The sequence below is a fragment of the Sturnira hondurensis genome, unplaced genomic scaffold, assembly GCF_014824575.4.
Source record: "Sturnira hondurensis isolate 20B ecotype Veracruz unplaced genomic scaffold, ASM1482457v3 Scaffold0009178, whole genome shotgun sequence".
NCBI classification, from domain to species: domain Eukaryota; kingdom Metazoa; phylum Chordata; class Mammalia; order Chiroptera; family Phyllostomidae; genus Sturnira; species Sturnira hondurensis.
The window spans coordinates 2,946,699-2,971,399 of NW_028081809.1; the positions used below are offsets into that span (position 1 = coordinate 2,946,699).

Here is a 24,701-nt window from a genome sequence, read left to right on the forward strand (position 1 = left end):
ACAGACTAAAAGTGAAAGGCTGGAAACAAATTTTCCAAGCAAACAGACAACAACAAAAAAAGCTGGGGTAGCAATTCTCATATCGGACAAAATAGACTTCAAAAAAAAGGGCCATAAAGAGAGACCCAGAAGGTCACTTCATAATACTCAAGGGAAGAATCCACCAAGAACACATTAACGTCATAAATATATATGCACCCAACATAGGAGCACCCAAATATATAATGAAAATCTTAGGGGACCTCAAGAAAGATATTGACAGCAACACAATTATAGTAGGGGATTTGAACACCCCACTGTCAAAAATGGACAGATCTTCCAAACAAAATATCAACAAAGATATTGTGGCATGGAAGAACGCCATAGATGAAATGGACTTAACTGATATATATATATATATCGAAATCGAACAGTGATCCTCTGGCTCACAGGCCCACGCTCAATCCACTGCCTTCATCCCAAAGAAGCTAAATACACATTCTTTTCAAATGCACATGGAACAGTTTTAAAGATAGACCACATGATAGGACACAAAACGAGCCTCAACAAATTCAAGAAAATTGAAATCATACCACGCATTTTCTCTGACCACAGGGTCTGAAACTGGAAACCAACTCCAAAGGAAAAAACCCAAAACACCCAAAATCTTGGAGACTGAATGGTATGCTATTAAACAACGAATGGGTTAAGAATGAAATTAGGAAAGAAATGAAAAAGTTTCTGGCTCTGGCTGGTGTAGCTCAGTAGATTGAGCACAGGCCTGTGAACCAGAGGATCGCAGTTCAATTCCCAGTCAGGGCACATGCCTGGGTTGCAGGCCAGTTCTCTGCAGGCCAACTCCCAACAGGGGACACACAAAAGGCAACCATACATTGATGTTTCTCTCCCTCTACTTCCCTTCTGAAGATACGTAAATAAATAAATAAATAAACAAATAAATAAATAATAAACTCTTAAAAAAAACTTTCTGGAAACAAATGAAAATGAACTCACAACAACCCAAAACTTATGGGACACAGTGAAGGCAGTCCTGAGAGGGAAGTTCATAGCAATACAGGCTTACCTAAAGAAGATAGAAACATTTCAAACAAACAGCCTAACCCTACACCTGCAAGAACTCGAGGAACAACAACAAAGACAGCCCAGAGCAAGTAGAAGGAAGGAAATAACCAAGATCAGAGCAGAATTAAATGACATAGAGACTAAAAGCACAATTCTAAGGATTAATGAATCTAGGAGTTGGTTTTTTGAAAAGATAAACAAAATAGACAAGCCTTTAAGTATGCTCATCAAGAAAAGAAGAGAGAGGACCCAAATAAACACAATCAGAAATGTAAGAGGAGAGATTACAACTGGTATCACAGAAATAGAAGGGATTGTAATAAATTACTATGAAGAACTGTATGCCAAGAAATTTGAAAACCTAGGTGAAAGGGACAAATTTCTAGAAAAATATAATCCTCTAAAACTCAATGAAAAAGAAGCAGAAAACCTGAACAGGCCAATAACAGCAGATGAAATTGAAGCAATAATTAAAAAACTCCCATCACACAAAAGCCCTGGACCACATGGTTTCACAGGAGAATTCTACAAAGCATTTAAGGAAGAGCTAACCGCTATTCTTCACAGAGTATTCCAAAAAATCCAAAATGATGGAAAACTCCCCAACTCTTTTTATGAAGCCAGCATCATCCTAATTCCAAAACCAGATAGAGACACAACACAGAAAGAAAACTTCAGGCCAATATCGGTGATGAACATAGATGCTAAAATCCTCAACAAAATATTGGCAAATCGCATCCAACAATACATTAAAAAGATCATACACCATGAGCAAGTGGGATTCACCCCAGGGATGCAAGGATGGTTTAATATTTGCAAATCAGTAAATGTAATACATCACATAAACAAAAGCAAAGACAAAAACCACATGATGATATCAATAGATGCAGAAAAAGCTTTTGATAAGGTACAACACCCATTTCTTTCTTTATTTTTATTTCATTATTTTTCAAGTACAGTTTTCTGTCTATTACTCCCATCCAATCCCACCCCCGTCCTCCCCCATCCCTCCCATTTCCACCCCTCTCAATTGTTGTCCATGTATCCTTTATGTATGTTCCTCTAAATCTGTCCCCTATTTTTCCTGAAATTCCCTCCCCTCTCCCCTGTGGTCACTGTCAGCCTGTTCTGTATATGAGTGTCTTTGGTTGTACAACACCTATTTATGATAAAGGCACTCAGAAAAATGGGAATAGAGGGAGTATTCCTCAATATAATAAGGGCCATATATGAAAGACCTACAGCCAACATCATACTCAATGGGCAAAAACTAAAAGCTTTTTCACTAAGATCAGGAACAAGACAAGGTTGTCCACTTTCACCACTTCTATTCAGTATAATAGTGGAGGTTTTAGCCACAGCAGTCAGACAAGAAAAGGAAATAAAAGGCATCCAAATTGGAAAGGAGGAAACAAAACTGTCATTTTTCGCAGATGACATGATAGTGTACCTGGAAAATCCTATAGCCTCTACCAAAAACCTGCTTGAACTAATAAATGAATTTGGCAAAACCGTGGGATACAAAGTCAATATCCAGAAATCAAAGGCATTTTTGTATACTAACAATGAATCAGCAGAAGCAGAAATCAAGAAAAAAATCCCATTCAATATAGCAAAAACAAAAATAAAATATCTGGGAATAAACCTAACCAAGGAGGTAAAAGACCTGTGTGCAGAAAACTACACAACACTGAAGAAAGAAATCAAGGAGGACACAAAGAAATGGAAACATACCGTGTTCATGGATTGGAAGAATTAACATCATCAAAATGTGCATATTACCCAAAGCAGTTTACAGATTCAATGCAATATCTATTAAAGTACCAATGACATATTTCACAGACATAGAACAAACACTTCAAAAATTTATATGGAACGAGAAACAACCCCGAATAGCTGCTGGAATTTTGAGGAATAAGAGCAAAGTAGGAGGGATCACAATATCTGATATCAAACTGTATTACAGGGCCACTGTAATCAACACAGACTGGTACTGGCATAAAACAGGCACATAGGTCAATGGAATAGAACAGAGAGCCCAGGAATAAACCCAAATCTCTACAGTCAATTAATATTCCTCAAAGGGAACAGTTACATAAAATGGAGTAAAGATAGCCTCTTCAACAAATGGTGTTGGAAGAACTGGACAGCTACGTGCAAAAAAAATGAAACTTGATTCCCAACTTATACCATACACCAAAATAAATTCACAGTGGATAAAACACTTAAATATAAGCCATGACACCATTAAAGTCCTAAAGGAGAACATTGGCAGGAAAATCTCAGACATTCCACACAGCAATATTTTTACTGCTATGTCCCCTAGAGCAAGAGACATAAAGGAAAAACTAAACAAATGGGATCTCATCAAAATTAAAAGCTTCTGCATGGCTAAGGAAAACAGTATCAAGATAAAAAGAGAAGCAACTGTTTGGGAAAACATATTTGCCAATGATACCTCAGACAAAGGTTTAATCTCCAAAATATACAAAGAACTTACATGACTCCACTCTAATAAGACAAGCTACCCAATTAAAAAATGGGCAAAGGACTTGAATAGACACTTCTCCAAGGAGGACATACAGAGAATCCAGAGACACATGAAAAGATGTTCAGTGTCACTTGCTATCAGGGAGATGCAAATTAAAACCACAGTGAGATACCACTTTACACCAATCAGAATGGCCATCATAAACAAAACAATAAACAAGTGCTGGAGAGGTTGTTGGGAAAACAGGACCCTAGTCCACTGTTGGTGGGATTGCAGATTCGTACAATCACTATGGAGAACAGTATAGAATTTTCTAAGAAAACTAAAAATCAGCATGCCTTTAGACCCAGCAGTTCCACTGTTAGGAGTATATCCTAAGAACCCTGAAACACCAATCCAAAAGAACCTATGCATCCCAATGTTCATAGCAGTACAATTTACAATAGCCAAGAGTTGGGAGCAACCTAGATGCCCATCGGTAAATGTATAGATCAAAAAACTATGGTACATTTACACAATGGAATTCTATGGAGCAGAAAGAAAGAAGGAGCTCCTACCCTTTGCAACAGCATTGGTGGAACTGTAAAGCATTATGCTCAGTGAAATAAGCCAGGTGATGAAAGACAAATACCGTATGATATCACCTTTAACAGGAATCTGAAGAACAAAACAAGCAAGCAAAATATCACCAAAGTCACTGAAATACAGAACAGGGTGACAGGGACCAGAGGGTATAGGGTAGAGAATCACAGGGGAAAAGGGGAAGGATTCACATGAAGAAATATTAAGGACACATGGACAATATCTAAGGTGGGGGGTGGAAATGGGAGGGAGATGGGTAACACTGTTTGGGGCATGGGCAGGGCTGGGAATATAAGACAGAAAACTGTACTTGAACACGAATTAAATAAAAAAATAAAATATGTTAAAAAATAAAATAAGTAAAAGGCTTCTTAAAAAAAAGGAGGGGAAGCTCAAGAATCTCTGGGACAACTTTAGATGTTCCAACATACAAATTATAGGAGTGCCAGAAGAAGATGAAGAGCAAGAAATTGAACTCTTATTTGAAAAAATAATGAAGAACTTCCCCAATCTGGAAAAGAAAATAGACTTCCAGGAAGTCCAGGAAGCTCAGAGAGTCACAAAGGTATTGGATCCAATGTGTAACACACCACTGGACAGCATAAATATATTTTCCAAGATTAAAGATAAGGAGAGAATCCTAAAAGCAGCAGGAGAAAAGGAGACAATTACCTACAAAGGAGTTCCCATTAGACTCTCAGCTGATTTCTCAAAAGAAATCTTGCAAGCAAGAAGGGGCTGGAAAGAAGTATTCCAAGTCATGAAAGGCAAGAAGCTACATCCAAGATTACTCTTTCCAACAAAGCTCTCATTTATAATGGAAGAGCAGATAAAGTGCTCCCCAGAGAAGGTCAAGTTAAAGGAGTTCATCATTACCAGGCCCTTATTATATGAAATGATAAAGGAACTTATCTAATAAAAAGAAGAAGATGAAAAATATGAACATTAAAATGACAATAAATCCACAACTATTAACAACTGAACAAAAAAGAAAAAAAGGAAAACAAAAGTAAACTAAGCAAACACCTGGAACAGAAACAGATTCATAGAAATGGCGGCCACATGATGTGTTATCAGTGGAGAAGCTGAAGAGGGTAATGGGAGAACAGGCACAGGGAATAAGAAGCATAATTGGTACAGACAAAATAGACACGGGGAGGTTAAGAATAGTATAGGAAATGTAGAAGCCAAAGAACTTATATGCATGAACCAGGGACATGAACTAAGAGGGTGGAGAGTATTGGCAAGAGAAGGTATGCAGGGTGGTGAGGTATAAAATGGGGGGAAACGGCATAATTGTTTTAGAGTGATCAACAATATATACATATACATACATATATCTATCTATATATGATTTTATTTATTCATTTTTAGAGAGAGGAGAAAGGAAGGAGAAAGAGAGGGAGAGAAACATCAATGAGTGGCTGTGTCCTGCACACCCCCTACTGGGGACCTGGCCCAGTATGTGCCCTAGGCTGGGAATTGAACCAGTGAGCCCCTGGTTCACAGACCTGCACTCAATCCACTGTGCTACACCAGCCAGGGCAACAAAATATGTTTTTTTAAAAAAGAAGCAAAAGCAAGCTATCAGAACAACAGAAAAAAAAGAATTAAAAAAAAAACAAGGATAATATAAGAAGCCTCTGGGACAAGTTCAAGTATCTCAACAGTTGCTTCATAGGTGTGTCAGGAGAAGAGAAAGAGCAACAATTTGGAAATCTATTTGAAAAAATAATGAAAGAAAACTTCCCTAATTCTGTGAAGGAAATAGACATGCAAGTCCAGGAAGCACAGAGAATCCCAAACAAGATGGATTGAAAGATGTCCACTCTAAGACACATCATAATCAAAATGTGAAAGGTTAATGGTAGAATCTTAAAAGCAGCAAAAGAAAAGCAGTTCATTATCTACAGGGGAATTTCCATGAGATTGTCAGCTGATTTCTCAAAAGAAACTTTGCAGGCTAGAAGGGATTGGCAAGAAATATTCAAAGTCATAAAAACCAGGGACCCACAGCCAAGGTTGCTCTATCCAGCAAAGATACTATTCAGAATCGAAGGGCTGAAAAGGAGCTTCCTAGATAAGAAAAAGGTAAAAGCAGTTTATCGACACCAGACTATTAGCATGCAAAAGGTCAAAGGGTCTTATTTAAGGAAAAGAAGATCAAAACTATGAAAAATAAAATATAATAAGTACCTATCAACAAGTGAATCTAAAACAACAAACTAAGCAAACAAGAAGAACAGAGATGGAATCTTGGATACAGAGAGCATTTTGAAGGTTGACAGATGGGAGGAGATATAGGGGAATGGGTGAAGAGATGAGCAGATTAAGAAGTACAAATAGGTAGTTACAGAATAGCCATAGGGATATAAAGTACTGTATAAGAAATGGACTTACATACATGAACCATGGATATGGATAATGGTGTGGAGCTTGCCTGAGGGAGTAGCTAATACAATATATAAAATCTTATATATAAAATATATGAACAAACGTCAATGAAATACCTGACCACTAACATTAAGGGAACTTAAGTCCTGGGCAGAACAAATAACAAATCTTATCTATCATGACAATTATAAATGGGGGAGGGTAAAAGACTTGAAGGCATTTTTCTACACTTAATCTAATAAAATGTGATAACAATGGACTGTGAAGAGCAGTGGGGTGCTGGGTGGAAAGACACAAAGGGCGGGAAATTGGGACACTTTTAATAGCATAGTCAATAAAATACTAAAACTATGAAAATAAAAATAAAGCCTCTATAAGATAACATAGAAGAAAACCTAGATGACCTTGGGTATGGTGATGGCATTGTTACAATTTATATGTATAGTGTTATGTTACTTTATCACATATATAGGTTCATGCAACCACTGCCACGTTCAAGATACAAAACTATTTCACCAACACAGAGATATTTCTTGATTGTTTCTAGTTTTTGGCTATCACGAATAAGGTATACCGTATGCATTTAATGTAATTATTGGTATTTAGGGTCTTCTATGTTATATTTCTTGTCTTTTCCCCTTGTTTTTTCTATCTCTGTTGTCTGATATTTGACTTTCTGGGATTACTTGAACATTTTTGTTAGAATTCCATTTTGATTTATGTGTACTACTTATGAGTATCTCTATAGATGTTTTTAACAGTTACTTTAGGTATTACACGTACAGAGCTCTTCACAGTCCATTGTTACCACATTTTATCAGATTAAGTGTAGAAAAATACCTTCAAGTCTTTTACCCTCCCCCATTTATAATTGTCATGATAGATAAAATTTGTTATTTGTTCTGCCCAAGACTTAAGACTTAAGTTCTCTTAATGTTAGTGGTCAGGTTTTTCATTGATGTTTCTTTATGTATTTTATATATAAGATTTTATATATTGTATTAGCTACTATTTCTTTGAATATTGTCTCTATTCTTTCCTCCTGGAATTTTGATTAGGTAACTATTGGACATTTTCATTCTGTTTTTTCATATCACTTAACATCTCTTTTTTACCTGTGCTGTATTATAGAGGATGTCTGCTGATCTGCTTTTTCCCCCTAACTTACTGATTGTCTCTTCTTTGTCTGTTGTGTTCTTAAACTTGTCTATTGATTTTTTAATAATTTCAATTATTTTAGTTTAATATTTTGACATTCTCTTTGGTTCTTTTAAAAAGTCTGCTCTTTTTTCTTTTTTTCATTGTTCAGTTACAGTTGTCCCCATTTCCACCACTGCCCTCCCATTGCTCTCCCCTCTCCTGTCCAACTCCTGCTCCCAAAACAATCCCATGGATTCATCGGACATGTTTCTTGACCCTTCCCCTTTCCACTATTATCCCCCTCCCTCCACCCTTCTGCTCACTCTCAGTTCGTTCTTGATTTCCATGTCTGTGGTTCTTTCTTTCCTGCTCATTTGTTTTGTTGATTAGGTTCCCCTTATAGGTGAGATCATATAGTATTTGTCTTTTACCAGCTGGCTTACTTCACGTAGCATAATCCTCTCCAGTTCCATCCATGTTGTCACAAAGTGTAGGAGCTCTTTCTTTCTGCTGTGTAGTATTCCATTGTGTAAGTGTACCACAGCTTGATCCACTCATCTACTGATTGGCACTTAAGCCCTTTCTAGCACTTGGCTATTGTAAATAATGATGCTATGAACATGGGGGTTCACAGGTTCTTTTGAATTGGTGTTTCAGGATTCTTAGGATATAATCTCTGCAGTGGAATCATTAAATCACAAAGCAGTTCCATTTTTAGTTTTTTTTTAAATGAAATTCCATTGTGTTTTCCACAGTGGCTGCACCAGTCTGCATTCCTACCAACAGTGTACTAGGGTTCCCCTTTCTCCACAACCTCTCAGGCACTTGTTGATTTATTAATGATGGCCGTCCTGACCAGCATGAAGTGGTATATTACTTATTTTATGTCTTAGTATTTAACACAACTATTCTTAAATTTCTGTTTGAAAACACTACATCTGAAATTTTGGGGGGTCTAATTTAGTGTGTCTTTTGACTCCCACTAAGTTTGGGTTATTACTTAGTGTTTTAAAAATATGAGTTGTGAGCTAATTTTCAACATACCTTTATCTGAGGTTTAGTTCTTTGCCTGGGTCAGTGGTACGTTCTTCCAGAGTTTTGTGTTTATTTCTGCCAAGTGTTCTAGGATACATGACCATCCTAGAACCAGATTTTATTTTGATTTCTTATTTTGAGATTAAGAATTTCCAAGGAAGACTTTTAATTGTTACAATTACCTTGAGCCTAAAAATGGTTAGTAGACAAGCTGATTTTGTCTAGCCTAACCTTTTCACTTATGTTATCATCCTCAGTAGCTTTATGTGGGATATCTTAGTTCTAATACTTGCATTGCAGACATCTCTATAGCCTCATCTTTTGTTCCTGGTTTAAGACCCAGACCTTGGGCTACTGAGACAAGCAAACTTCAGCCATGTCTAACATACCCTCAATTCATAGTGTTACAGCTCCAATTTGGCTCCATGGGACCTCCCTTACAAATTCTTACAAGTTTTTTTATATATTCAAAGGGATATATAAAATTCTTTTTTATTCAATTCTTTATATTCTAGGATGCTTCTTTACATTAGAGGACTTTCAGATGAGCTAGTTTCCACAATGCCAGAAATTATAGGCAGTTTACTTGTTTATTGACTGTGAACTCTTTGATGGCAGGGCCAGTGCCCGCCTAGTTCACCATAGGTTCCTCAACATCTGGTACCTGGTACATACTAGACACTTAATAAGTATGGAATGAGTGTATCGCTGTTTACTACAGAATTATATATAATAGTAAAAAACTGAAATGAATCTAAATGCCTAATAAGGGAATACTAAAGTAAATATTTATATTTACTTAAGAGTAAATAACTATTGCTCATATAATATTTTTCATCCAGAAAATGATGATTTAGAGAGCTATATTATTATAGACTGAAAAATATTAAATACTAAGTATAGGTAAAAAAATCAGGACTCAATATCAAACTTAAAGTTTGGTAAATTCAAAATATGCATAACACTGAATATGAAAAATATGAAAGCCCACTTAATAGTGAACACCAGAATGCTAATAGTAGCTTATGTTGGAGTGGTGGGTTGAGGATCCTTTTTTACCCTTTAAATTTTCTTTTTTAAAAAAATTTATTTAATTATTTTCCAAGTACAGTTTTCTGTCTATTACTCCCATCCCATCCCACCCCCCATGCTGCCCCCTCCCTCCCATTTCCACCCTTCTCAGTTGTTGTCCATGTATCCTTTATATATGTTCCTCTAAATCCCTCCCCTATTCCCTTCCCTGAAATTCCCTCCCCTCTTCCCTCTGGTCACTGTCAGCCTGTTATCTATTTCAGTGTCTTTGGTTATATTTTGCTTGCTTGTTTGTTTTGTTGTTTAGCTTCCTATTAAAGGTGAGTAAACTTTCTATAATGGGATTTTATGAAAATACTAAAAAGAAAAATGTTTATTAGTATTCTTAAAAGTTTTTAGATTTAAATACACTAAGAGGTTGATAAAAATAGAAATTTCAGAGTTAGTTTTATTACTAAAATGTTTACAGACTTTTATATGAAAATACAGAAAAAGATCTTTCCGATACTCAGCGACACCTTGCTAAGAAAAAATATGAGCTACAACTTACTCAGGAGAAAATTATGTGCTTGGATGAAAAAATTGGTGAGTTTTTTTCTGATATTACTTTTTTTTATTTAAGCCTGGTAGAAAAATATTTTTTTTTCTCTTCAGTTATAATGTAGATAAACTTGAAGATGGGTCTCTTAAATTAAAAGTTTATGAGTCAATCATGGAAAAATATGTTTTTCATTCATAGTAAACTTTTTTACTAAGATTCAGGACCTTAAGTACTTAGAAAAATATGGCTTCATATTATTCGATGAAAATATAACTAAAGAAAGCAACAATACTTTATAATTCATGATGATCATTTTTTAATTTACAGGTTTATATATGATATTGTGGCTTTTTCATAGCTGTTGTAATGAAACAGTACATGTATATTGTTTTTGGTGGACAGTGTACATATATTTGACATGAGATTACTTGGGTTTATAGAGAAAACTATTCTTATAGTCTCCCGATTATATTTCTTACTAGTGATCTTTGTGAAAATATGGTTATAATTTAATCTTTTTATAACTATAAAGTAAAATTTTGATTAAGACTATAAAAGAGCCCATTTTAAAACAGAGTAAATATTTTTAACATTTACTATTATGTAGTTCAAATCTGTCCAGCATAAACAGTTGGGTGGGTAGAGATGCTTTTCACTGATATGGGAAATAATAAAAAGTAAATATAAAAGGAGAATATAAAAAACTCATTTTTAGATATTTTAAGTCCAAACAAAAGTATAAGGCAAGCAGTTAAATAGATAAGTTTTTACCTCAGAAGAGAAACCTAAACTAAAGATATACATTAGGGATACGTCAACATATAAATGATATTTTAAAACCATATAATCTCCTAAAGAAAAAATAAATATTGAGAAGAGAATCCAGGGCTGAGTAAGAAGAAAACAAAGAAGTAGGAAGAAGTAAGTGAGTGTTATTTTGGGAGTTAAGAGAGAAAATGTTTTAAAAAGAAGGGGAGTAGCATCAATTGTCAGATATTTTCAAGAAGCAAAAATAAGGTAAGAATGAAAAAAATGTTGATTGGATTTGGCACATTGGAGATTTTGGTAACACTGACAAAGTTTGGATAGAGTATTGAATGTGGAAAGGTGGAATAAGTTGAAGAATGACCAGGAAGTGAGACCGTAGAGACAAGAGAGAATAGAAATCTCTTAAGAAGTTTAGCTACTAAGAGTAGCAGAAAAATGGATGGTAGCTTGAGGTTTAGAATTTTTTTAAAGCTAAGAACTACTAGAACTGTTTTGGAACTTTCATTTATTCATTTATTTTTTTAAAGATTTTATTTATTTATGTCTAGAGAGGAAGGGAAGGAAAGAAGGAGAGAAGGAGAGAAACATCAATGTATGGTTGCCTCTCGTTAGTCCCCCGCTGGGAACTGGCCTGCAACCCAGGCATGTGCGCTGACCAGGAATCGAACGGCGATCATGTGGTTCACAGGCCCGAGCTCAAGCCACTGAGCTACACCAGCCAGGCCTCATTTATTCATTTATTTTGTGCCAGTGGAAGTGAACTCAGATATCAGAACACCCAAAACATGTGGTTTGCCTGAAAGATAGTACTGCCCCAAAACAGGAATTGATTTATTCTCAAGTACTATAGAGATCATTTTTTTTCATATGATATTGTCTCTCTTAGTGCCGCACTGGGTGGCCATTGACATGGATTAACCTAGAGATCTACCAGTGGTTCTCAAACTTTCATGTGTGTTACAGTGATTTGGAGATCAAATAAAGATCACTGGAGCCAGACTTCTCGGAGTAGATGTAGCTAAGGCTCTTGTATCTTTATCAGTTTTTTCCCATTGGTTGTCAAGCTTTGTTATGTTTTAGAATCACATGGGAGGGGTGCTTATAAAAACATAATTGTTCTGCCCACATGGACATTCTAATTCAGTAGGGCTGGGGTTCCCAAATGATGCTGATGGTACTGGTTGACAAACCGTACTTTGAAAACTACTATTGTACACCTCTCATTTAGGCCTTTAGCATTGATATTGGCTTGCCAGTGTTTTTACAAATCAAATCAGATGTCCTGGGATAATTTTTTTCTAAGAATTTTTAGAAAAAATTCAGAAAATTTTAGAAACATTTGAATATTTGAAGATATTTTATTCTGAAGATGACTTAATTGAATATTTTATTAAAATCTATTAGTTACAAACTTATATACAACAGTAATTCTAGTTTAGAGGGAGGGGAAATTTTAGTATTCCACCCAACCTCATCCACCTGCATTCTCCTCCCCACCAGAAATGTAAATCTACTTTGAGAATTTGTAATATAGAGCTTTCCTTTGCTATTCATATTCAAATGTGTTAATTGTGCTTTTACATTTATGAGTTATTTAGAATTTCATGATTCATCTTAGTTTTTAATTACTAACAATAAAAGCCATGTTTTTATTTGAGATACATTACTTAATTTTAGCCATCAAATATAATATAGGACAGCTTACTTTGAAAATTATTTCAATCTGCTTGAACTGGAAAAATTATCTTCATTTAAAAATGCCCTTATGGTTACATATTTAGATAATTTTACAAGGCAGAGTATTGCCCAGCGAGAAGAAATCAGCATTCTTGGTGCTACCCTCAATGATATGGCTAAAGAAAAGGAGTGCCTGCAAGCATGCTTGGATAAAAAATCTGAGAACATTGCATCCCTTGGAGAGAGTTTGGCAATGAAAGTATGTTCTAAGAACTGTGGTTTAAAAGAAATGTTTTCACTTAAGTCTGAATAAAATACTAGGATTTTCTCAAACTTTGTTCTAGAGAGCTGAAACTTTAAAATATGATTTTGAAATATTTTAAGATAGTCAAGAAATATGTGTTCTTTCTCTCCTCAATTTATGATCAACATTCACTGACAATAACTAATTCAAATATCAAAATGTGAGGCATAACAATATAGCAGTGAGACTGATTTCTTCTTAAAAGCACATCAGAACTTATATTTTCAGTTAGCCAGCTTGGGAGGCCATATATCTATTTTGTTAAAATTGTCTTTGTAATTGTGTTCAGAGAATATTTTTATGTCATCCTTAGCCATTTAGACTAGCTGATGTGGGGCTGGTAAAAATAAAGCTGGGTAACAATCTCCAGCCCTCAGTTTTTATTCAAACAGCAACATAAAAGGAGTTGCCAAAAAGGCAGGGAAATATTTTTTTAATTAATTAATTTATTTTTAGAGGGGAAGGGAAGGAGAGAGGGAGAGAAATATCAGTGTATGGTTGCCTCTGCTGGGGACACACAATGTATCATGTGTCCCCTGCCAGGAATTGGCCTGCAACCCAGGCATGTGCCCTGACTGGGAATCCAACTGCGATCCTCTGGTTCGCAGGCCCGCGCTCAATCCACTGAGCTACACCAGCCAGGGCGGCAGGGAAATATTGATACCCTTTTCTGGCTCATAAACTGATTCTGAAGACAATTCCAAAACTTTTCCACACATGTCTTAAGCAAAGGCAGCATCATTGGAATAAGGCCTTCCCTTCTCTAAGGGAACTAATTCATTCATTTATTCATCCATCCATTCAACAAACATTTATTGATAGGTACCAGGTATTGTGTTAGAAACTGAGGAGGAGTTGGGCATACCTTCCAAAGCCTATTGTGTAATTGGGAGAAAGATATATAAAGATGCCATTATGGTGGAATGTGCTAAGTGGCATAATAATTTATACACATTATGCGGTTGGAGTTTGGCAGAAACACACTTGATTTAACCTGGAGGAAGATCTAGAAAGCTTTCCAGGAGGTGATGGTGCCTGGACTGCCCTGAAAATTGGCTAGGAATTAGCCAGGAAAAGAAATAGAGGATGGGTATAGTGAAAGAAGTAGTGATTCAGACAGACAGAATACTTTTTACAGAAAGGAGAATCCAGGTGGAGGAACTTCTGTGAAAGCCCAATGGCTTTCATAAGAGAATTTCATGGGATTTCTTGATAGTTTAGAATGTCCAGAGAACATATTGCAAAGAGGTAAGTATGGGGTGGGAATAAGGAACAAAAGATGAAATGGGTTAGAAAGCAACAGATTATGAAAATGTTTGTAATGTTGAATTTAGATTATCATCATCAGTATAGTGAATCCAGTGAAATAATGTAAACAATATCACAATTAGATCTTTATTTTAAAAGAAATATTCTGACGCCTGTTATTCTATGTAAAAGATAGATTATAGGGAAGTGAGAATAGTAACAAGGACACTAGTTAGGAGTAAAATGACAAGAACTGTGTTGGGATAGTGGCAGTATCCTTGACATAAACAGAGCTGTGAAGGGAGCAAGATTGACAAGATGTGCTTTCTCACTTAGGAACCACGTGAATAGTTGCTGTGTATGAAGTGGGAAACAGGCTCAGAGAGGAAGAGTATCGACATGTCTTTGGGACATGTAACTGAAATATTCATAGGCTCTTGGAATTTTAGGTTTGGAGAGAAAATTGAATTGGAGTTAATAAATTTGGGAATGATGAGCCTAACAAAGTCACCAAAGTGCATAAGATAGTAAATTTTGGTTTATTTATTTAAAAGGCTGACTCATTATTTTATAAGGTATACTTTAATATTTTTGAAAATTTTATGGCTTTTGGAGGTAGTCTTGTTTCTCATATTTAAAATGTTTTCAATAAACATGATTTTCTTTAACAACTCTAACACTTAGAAACATATTATTCATATTTTCTGAATCTCTTCCCTCTGCTGTATCTATATTTTACATTTTTTGCATTCTGCTAATTGTACCAACATTATCTTTTTTTCATAAGGAATATTGAGTTGCAAGTCCATTTCAAGTCAAGAACTTTGTATAAGATCATGAATATAAACATATCCATCCTTTGAAAGGAAAAAGTATTTTAAATCAGGGTTAAACATTCAAAAAAAGAAATGTTTTCTATAATTATATTTCAGAGCTGAACTAAAAAATACCATACAGAGAAAAGCAGAAGTCTTACAGTCTAATGTGGAGATTACAGAAATAATTTCTATGGAAAAGTCTATTATATAATAAATAGGTGGAGTTTTTTTTTTTTACCTCGTTGGTAATCGTACTTAATAAAGATGTCCTACTTCTTACTATTAGTTAAAGTTAGAAAACTTCAATAGCAAGTTCACAGATTTTTGAGTAATAAAAGCCAGAATTATTTGTGTAATATTTTAGTTTGTTTCTTTTCTCCAAGTAGATTTATGAGCATCTTGTCCAGATTGAATTTTTAACAATTAACTTGAACCTGTGTCCCTGGTTGGACAAACATATTGGGTTGTACAAAAAATATTAAGTTGATAATGATGGCATAGATTTCAACAGTTTGAGAAATGGTGATATTAGGGCAATATTAAGAGAAAAGAGGGCTAATAGGATATATTATTGGATTCTACTCAGTAATTTTGTTTCCCTGGATACTTTATAGTGTTCTTAGATAATCTTACTTTCAAGACAAATTTCTGTTGATAAAAGGAAGTCCTTTTTAGGCTTATAAACCATATTTAAACTTAACCAAGTAATGACTTTCGGAAACACTGGAAGTTCAGTTAATTTTTCAGAATTTATTTATAAATTTATTAAATTATATTTCAAAAGCATGTATTAACATTCCATTTTAAGCAATATTTTCTCTTTGAGTTTTTCCTCTGTTGACTGTGCTTTGCTAATGGATATGTTAACCATATTCCAGTATCCATTACTGCCAGGTGTGAAATCTGCTCCATTCATTCTACCAGGAAGCAAAATGGGAAACCAGAGTTAAAACTACCCTGGAGAGGAGCACATGAATAAAGGAAAATAACACATGCACATGTGTGCATACACACAACTAAACTGTCTCTCTAGAGAATGAATAGGAACAGATCTGGTTGGGAAATACAGTTTTAGTTTTTTATCTTGTTTATTACTTGGTTACTAAGGATTTCAGAATTCAAAGGCAAAGTGAAATCTAGTTGTTTAGTGAAAGAACAGTTTTCCTACTTTTTTAAGGCTAATGTCAGCCTGAATATCTGTAAATAGTATCTATAACTAGTTTACATCAACAAGAATTTTCAAAGGAGGAGGTGTGGAGATGGTATTGACGGTGTGGAGATAATCACACTCATGTCAGCCTTCACTGACTGCATTAATCTACTCCCTCACCACACCCTTGAAAAAAAATATCAACAGTTTATTCTATTTTTTGTAGGCCTCTTACCTTTTTATTTAACTCATACCTAAACTTAATAATATACTTTTATAAGTAACTCCATTTTAGCAGGTTTTTGAAGATGCTGTTGATGACTAATATAAATACTACACTTGATCAACATTATTACTCTTAAGAAATAAATTTAATTCTACATAATTTACTCTCCTAGGGTTTATAACATGAAGAGTGAAAGTGAATCAATCCTGTTCCTCATAGACAACACCCTAATGCAAACCATTGGTTGGCCTCTAAATAAATGTAGAGTGCTCATGAGGTTCTTGTGTTGCTGGGTGACTGCACAAAACTTTAATAAAGTATTTGATATATTGATCTCATATCAAGATACCTAAGTGTAACCTTTACTTTAATGAGCATAATGTATTGTTCTTATCTAGTACAAATATTCACATGATATATTAGGCTTTAGTTTTAAAGTTTAGAAGAGATGAATAGAGCATAAATGTTTAAACCCAAATGGAAATCAAAAAGGGTAGGGGAAAATTTTTTTGTTTATTCAGTTTTAACAGAAATAACAGTTTAAGATAATTTTTTATTTCATACTTATATTAATTTTCAAGGAAAAGACCATTTCAGGCATGAAGAATATCATTGCTGAGATGGAACAGGCATCAAGGTAAATCATTCATTCAATAAGAATTTGAGTATTTATTAGAGGCAAAGTACTATGTTAGATACAAAGTAAGAAACAAGGGGCTAATTGTTATGTACAGGGTTATAACTTTCTAATATTGGAAGGAGACCTAAGTCTGTGTAGGGAAATAAAAGAGGATGTGGTGTTTGCTAAGGAAGGGAAAGGAACAGTCATTCAAAGTAGAAAGAGAGCAGAGAATCACAGACCATGTTGAAGAGCCTCTTGAATGAAAAGCAGGTGAGTGTTGGAACCTGACACGTGAGAGGAGATGTGAAGGGAGGAAAGGCTAAATGCAGAGGTCTGTGTTGTAGACAAATGAGTCTTAATTTTATCATTTGGGAAATGAGAAATTATTAAAGAATTTTGAGGAGGTTTTTGCATTAGAAAGATTACCCAGGCTGAGGAATGATGATAAATTGGGGTTGGGGAGTTGGAGGACAGGGGTGATATGTTTGTGAGGAATAAATCTAGGAAAATGCCAGGTTTTTGGCTGGGGATGAATACCAGACGTGTAGAAAGTATGGAAAAAGATGATTTTCCTCTGAATTGGAAGGGCCTTTGAGACCTTCTTGTAAATATGTCTCATAAGCAGTTAAATGTAAGAGTCTGGAGTGTAAGGAAAAGGCCAAGGCTGGAATTAATGATCTCAGAGACATCTGGGAATGGGGTTGGGAGCCATGGATATGAATAGTATTTGTTTAAGAAAGGCATAAAGTAAGAAGAATCAGGAAGCTAAGAGTTGAGCCCTCAGAACCATTAAATTTAAGAGGGCAGAGGAAGAGGAACCTGCAAAGGAGACTAAGCAATGGCATCTAGAGGTAGGATGAAAGCTTTCCTATATTTGAATGTCAGAAGTTTTGAAATACTTAGCTAATCATTGACTATTATGTATGTTTAGCATCCTTTTTTCCATAGTGGAATGTCGGCAACAGAGAAACTCACATGCACTATCTTTGCAGTCTTTATTTCTGTGAATTTAAGTGTGTTTTAAACTACTTCAAATGTTTTTATGCTAACTGTCTATCTTCTTTCTTGTGAGAATTTGTTACTCTGTTTTGGTAAAATGTCTTTTCTTATGTACTATTTGATTTGTGGGATAGACAGTCTACTGAAGCACTAATTATGTGTGAACAAGACATTTCCAGAATGCGTCGGCAACTGGATGAAACAAATGATGAACTGGCTCAAATTGCCAGGGAAAGAGATATCTTGGCTCATGAGAATGACAATCTCCAAGAACAGTTTTCTAAAGCTAAACAAGAAAACCAGGTATGTTTGTTCCTAGTATATTTTTCTCCAAGAAAATGTATATTTCTTCTGATGCTCAGTTAGTTCCCTTTTCATTTTATAGAAAAGCTCAGGCTTTAGAACCAGCCATCTTTTTTACCGTTATTAAACAATATACCATGTAATTTCTAAATGAAATTTTCAGACATAAAGTGTTAAATATTAAGTAAAAGAGGGTGCAGGGGATAAAACAGATTTGTATTAGATCCTAGAAGTACTCAACAAATGAAAGATAAAAACCTTCAGAAACTCTTAAGAAAATGGTAGATTTATTTGATGGTCTATTATTTTGTTTTACATGTGAGTGTATGAACAATGCTACATTTTTAGAAAAGCACTGTAATTTTTTTCAGGAAAATTTCTTTTATAATTACTTCCTCTCTAAGCCAATATACTTTCTCCATAGTTCTCATTTCCCATTTGACCATTTGACCAATTCTCATTTTAATTTGACCATTAAAAGAATTCTATTTGGAAGCTTTCTTCCCCACTGAAAATTTTTCAGTCCAAATGATTTTCTCCACTTTGTTATTAGTTTCAGTGTGTTTAGTTTGCATCATAAAAGCCTGTATTATTTAAATGTTAGATATTTACTTATGTAAATAAATATAAAGATGCAACATTTTATTAATTATAAAAAACTGCCTGAGATGTTAAGTGCTATGTTTAAAAGTTAATGAGTAAATGAGGTCCTGGAACAGAAAAGGGACAGTGCATAAAAGTGAGAGAAACTGGCTGGGTAGTTCAGTTGCTTATAATGTTGTCCTAATACACCAAGGTTGCAGGTTCGATCTCTGGTCAGGGCACATACAAGAAGCAACCATTGAATGCATAAATAAGAACAACAACAAACCAATTTCTCTCTAAATAGATAAATAAATAAAATTTTAAATGAAAAATCTAAATAAAATACAGACTTTAGTTAACAATGTATAAATACTGGTTCATTAATTTTGATAAGTATACTGTATTAATATAAGATGTTAATGAAAGAGGAAACTGAATATAGGGTATATGGGAACTCTTTGAACTATTTTCACAACTTTTCTGTAAATCTGAAACTATGCTAAAATAAAGTTTATTTTTTAAAAGTTAATGAATAGCAGTAAAAAAGATGTGAATTTATAATTTTGTGTATTCTATAGCTAGAGCAAATGGGTAAAAGATAAATATAACTTATATTTGTGAAAACTAGATTAAAAACTCTCATTTTTACCACCCAGAGTTAGCCACTATTAACATATTTTTTACTGATTTTCAGTGTATTTTAAGAAAATGTATTACTTTATGAACTTTTTATATAGCTGGAATAAAACCACATACTCCTTTATGTCTTGGTTTTTCTACATGAGAAGGCAGTAGAACAGAGTGTTTAAAACTCACATGAACTATATTCTCCTGCCTGGATGTGTGATAATATCACTTAACTTCTCTGAATCTTAGTTCATCATCTATAAAAATGGGGAAGAAAGAAGAATATGCCTAGGAAGCACTTATGAGAGAGTCCAGCATAATCACTTGATAAATATTTTGTATGCTCTTGTTAGCTTACTGTAGCATTAAAAGCACTTCCTTGCTTTCTTTAAATTTTGTAAACATTTTAAGTAATCAGAAGAAATGGTATAATAACAATTTTCATATGTTCAAGATTAGTTTTTTTCTTCATTTGGGTCATAGGCCCAAAGATAGAAGATGGATCCCTCTGTGGACTGCAGATTAAGAACCCATGTCACAGAGGATTTGGGAAACAGAAACCTTAAAATATTTTCACCCTCAATACCACAATTTTTAACAAATTGGGATGAAATATTTTTAGTGTTTTATTCTGACTTTTTTTACTTTAGATTGACATTTTCTTCTGTTATTAAAGATAATTCCAAACATTTCTAATAGAGGTATAATGTTCTATGTGGTCATACCACTATGTAGTTGCTTTAATTACTGTATCATCCACTTAATGTGAATAACTATTGTTACTATAATAAATAATGCCTCAATGAACATTCTTTTTCATTAAATTTTATTAGATTTAATTCCAAATTTAATCAAAGCTTATGGCATTTTTTAATTAGGTGGGTATTTCAAATATAGTGAATATGCATGTATCCATCTCCTGTCTTCAACAAAAAACAACACATTTTACTTTGTTGTTTCTATTAATATTTAAAAAACATCTCTTGATATGTCAACAGATAGCAGATCACAGATTTACTTTTGCAAATTTTGTTTACTCCAGTGGTACATGGAAATCCCCATTCCTTGTCACAACAGAATATCTGTAAATCTTTGCTAATTTGATAGGCAAAATAGTATTTCATTGTCTTAACTAACACTTCTTGGATTGCTGGTAAACTTTAAACTAGTAAACTAGTGAACTTTAAACATATAGACTATTATCCACTGTGCTTCCTTTTTGTGAATTATCTGTTTGAGTTCTTTGCCAGTTTGCTGTTTGGACTCATTTTCTTACTATTTTTATATGAGCTTTATGTGTTATGTATATTAACTTTTACTTATCATGTTATAATATTTTAAAATTATTCTATGGTGGTTTTGACATAGAGCAATTTTTGTAGTCAAATCTAGCTATTTTTTCTTATAGGTACTGTCTAAACAATTGAATGATACTCACAATGAATTAAATGATATAAAACAGAAGGTCCAAGATACTAATTTGGAGGTTAACAAGCTGAAGAATATATTAAAGTCTGAAGTACGTATATATTTTTCCCTCTTTGCTTATGATACCTAAGTGTTTTCACTAAAGTTATTGATCACTTATATCCATGGAGAGAGCTGAATCAAGTCTTCCTTAAATGCATAGCATATTTTAGTGTTGGCAATGATGTGTTAACTATATATTTAGAACATCACCAATGTCCAGAAAAGTAATCAAGAATATTACTCTTTTAGTTTGCCTGTTCAGCCATTCTAGGTAAATAGACTTCTCCTAACTGGATAAAGGACAAGGGGCCAGAATCAATTTAGGCTCATTTATATTTGAAAATGGTAGAGGTTTTAAGTATAAACCTTTGACAAATGAGGCTCCACTTGATTGTGGAACAGATCATAATTGATCACTCTGTTGTGAGCCTATTTTTTAAGACAAGAAGGCAGATAGCTGTTCTCTGCACTTCCCTGTTAGTAACCATTTGACCAGGTGCATGGGTGTGACATCAGATGATTAAAGTAAATTTGGGTACATGTGTGGCAATCCTAGAATAAACAGAGAGCTTGACCAAGGATGTTAGATATGTCCATTTAGTAAAATATTATCTAAAGTAGTGTAGTTGGATTGATTAAAAAGTATAGTTGGATTATAATAGGTGTAATGTTACCTATATACCACTGAAATCATTAGTAGGAATTCCCCCTCAAAAAAACTTTTTCCTTATTTTACTTAAAATATTATTTAGAGTCAATCCACAAACATATCTCTAGCATTTATTTATGGTATTAATTAGACTGTTTAGGATGATGAGAAATAGAGGTTCTAAAGACTCCTAAATTGCAGTCCTTGCTTTCAGACAGTAAAGCAGCAAGCTTACATTGAAAAAGTAGGCATTTTCCTGCACTTCTTGATTTTAAGATGCTAGCAATGTTATATCATGAATGGACAGAAGCTCTGGAGTCAGATAGGTCTGACAATTCTTCTTTCTAATGACATGGACTTAGGTAGACTGCTCAACCTTTCTGAGTCTCAGTGTCCCCTCTGTAATTGTGAAGAACACCCAAGTAAGTCAGATAGATCTAGCACAGTGAGCAATTTAAGTCTATTCTTCAATAGGGCAGAATATACCTAAGTAAATACCAGAGTAATATTTAACACAGTAAACTTTCAGTTAGTGTTGCTTCCCTTTTTCTCTGTAGCCTCTCATATTAACTGAGATTTCACCATTAAGGATTGGGGCTTTTAGATTTTGGACTTGTGTTTTCAGACATCACACATCAAGCTTCTACCTTTTAGTGGACTAGTATGAGTTCTTTCACAAGATCTCATTTCCTAACATAGTTGCATGGATCCAGGCACCCTTTCCCCCTGGGAGAACAAACTACCAGTAATTCAGTAAGAATTGTCCAGTGCATTCGTGCATTCTTCATTCACTCATTCATTCAGCATGCATGAATGTTAGGTGCAGAGGTGCCAGAAATGAAAAACTAAAAGGAAACAGAATGGCACTCCAGACAGCAGGGACAACATAAGCAAAGGTGTTGGGGGAAATAGGTCCTGTAGCCGGAGTGCAGTATATAGAGAGGGTGATAATAGAAAGGCAAGCAGGACTTGTTTGAATGCTGTTATCAGGAAACTTTTGTTACAACATAAGCACAGAAGTTATTTGAAGAACTGCCTTTTAGAAAGATTATTCTGGAGATGTTTGGAAGAATAAATAAGAAGGGTGAGAAAATCAGAAGGAGAGAGAGCAATTAGAGGCAATATCCATAATAAAGTCAAGAAGCGCAAAGGATTCCAGCTGAGGCAGCTAGCTTTCTGGTGGTGGTGTTGTAATGAGTGCAGTAGACCTTTATAAGGAGCTGTGGAGTACAGGAGTTAGGGGTAGCACCAGAAAGAAGTAAAGACATCTTGAAGAGAGAATTGGACTTGTAATGCAGTTTGATATGAGGTATTGTGATACCTCCTATTTTGTTCTTCTTTCTCAAAATTACTGCAGCTATTTGCGGTCATTTATGGTTCCATATAAATTTCTGGGATGTTTTTTCTATATCTGTGAAATAGTTCATTGGTACTTTAATAGGGATTGCATTGAATCTATAAATGACCTTGGGTAATATGGACATTTTGATTATGTTAATTCTTCCAATACATCAGCAGGGTGCATGCTTCCATTTGTTTGTGTCTTCCTTGATTTCTTTCTTCAGTGTTGTGTAGTTTTCTGAATACAGGTCTTTCACCTACTTGGTTAGGTTTATTCCTAGGCACTTTATTTTTCTTCTTGCTATAGCAAATGGGATTTCCCCCCCTGATTTCTGTTTCTGATATTTCATTGTTTGTTTTACAAAAATGCCTTCGACTTCTGAATATTGACTTTCTATCCTGTTGTTTTGCCAAATTCACTTATTAGGTCAAGTAGCTTTTGATGTAGTCTATAGAGTTTTCTATGTACACTATCATATCATCTGCAAGCAATGACAGTTTTACTTCCTTCTTTCCAATTTGGATGCCTTTTATTTTTTTCTTGGCTGATTGCTGTGGCTAGGGCTTCCAGTATGATGAACAGGAGTAGTGAAAGTGGGTATCTTCTCTTGTTCTGATCTTAGTAGGAAAGCTCTAAGTTTTTGCCCATTGAGTATGATGTTGGCTGTAGGTCTCTCATATATGGCCTTTATTGTGTTGAGGAATGCTTCCTCTATTCCCACTTGGCTGAGTATTTTTACCATAATTGGGTGCTGTACCTTATCAAATGCTTTTTCTGCATCTATTGATATGGTCATGTGATTCTTATCTTTTCTTTATGTGATATAGTATGTTTATTGATTTATAAGTATTATATCATTCTTGCATCTGTGGGATGATTCCACTGTAATAAAAACAGCCTGGTATTGGCATAAGAACAGACACATAGACCAGTGGAACAGAACAGAGAGCCCAGAAATAAACCCAAGTCTCTATGGCCAATTAATAATTCTTCAAAGGGGGCAGAAGCATAAAAGGGAGTAAAAATAGCCTCTTCAACAAATGGTGTTGGGAGATCTGGACAGCTACATTGCAAAAAATGAAACTCAACCACAAACTTATACCATACACAAAAATAAATTCAAGGTGGATAAAAGACTTAAATATTAGCCATGATACCATAAAAGTCCTACAGGAAAACATAGGCAGGAAAATCTAAGATATACCATGCAGCAATAATTTCACTGATATGTCCCCTAGAGCAAGGGACATAAAGGAAAGATTAAACAAATGGGATCTCTTAATTTAAAAGCTTCTGCATGGCTAAAGAAGGTGGTATTAAAATGAAAAGAGAACTAACTATATGGGAAAACATATTTGCCAATGGCACCTTGGACAAGGGTTTGATCTCCAAAATATATGAAGAACTCATACAACTCCACACCAGGAAGACAAACAACCAAAATAAAAAATTGGCCAAGGACTTGAACAGACCCTTCTCCAAGGAAGACATACAGAGGGCCCAGAAGCATATGAAAAGATGCTTAGCATCACTAGCCATCAGAGAGATGCAAATTAAAACCACAGTGAGACAAATACCATATGGTATTTGTCTTTCATTGCCTGGCTTATTTTAGTTAGCATAATATTCTCCAGTT

General features: G+C 34.6%; 1 protein-coding gene across 3 annotated transcripts in view; it reads left to right on the forward strand.

The window, feature by feature from the left end:
• Positions 1-24,701, forward strand: part of TSGA10 (testis specific 10) — a 173,685-nt gene that overhangs the window by 56,357 nt on the left and 92,627 nt on the right. For all 3 annotated transcript variants that reach the window (XM_037056798.1, XM_037056797.1, XM_037056799.1), the window contains 5 exons: positions 10,206-10,321; positions 12,827-12,981; positions 17,050-17,105; positions 18,224-18,392; positions 21,013-21,123. In XM_037056798.1, the coding sequence (XP_036912693.1) occupies positions 10,206-10,321; positions 12,827-12,981; positions 17,050-17,105; positions 18,224-18,392; positions 21,013-21,123 (607 nt within the window). The remainder of the gene's footprint in view (positions 1-10,205; positions 10,322-12,826; positions 12,982-17,049; positions 17,106-18,223; positions 18,393-21,012; positions 21,124-24,701) is intronic.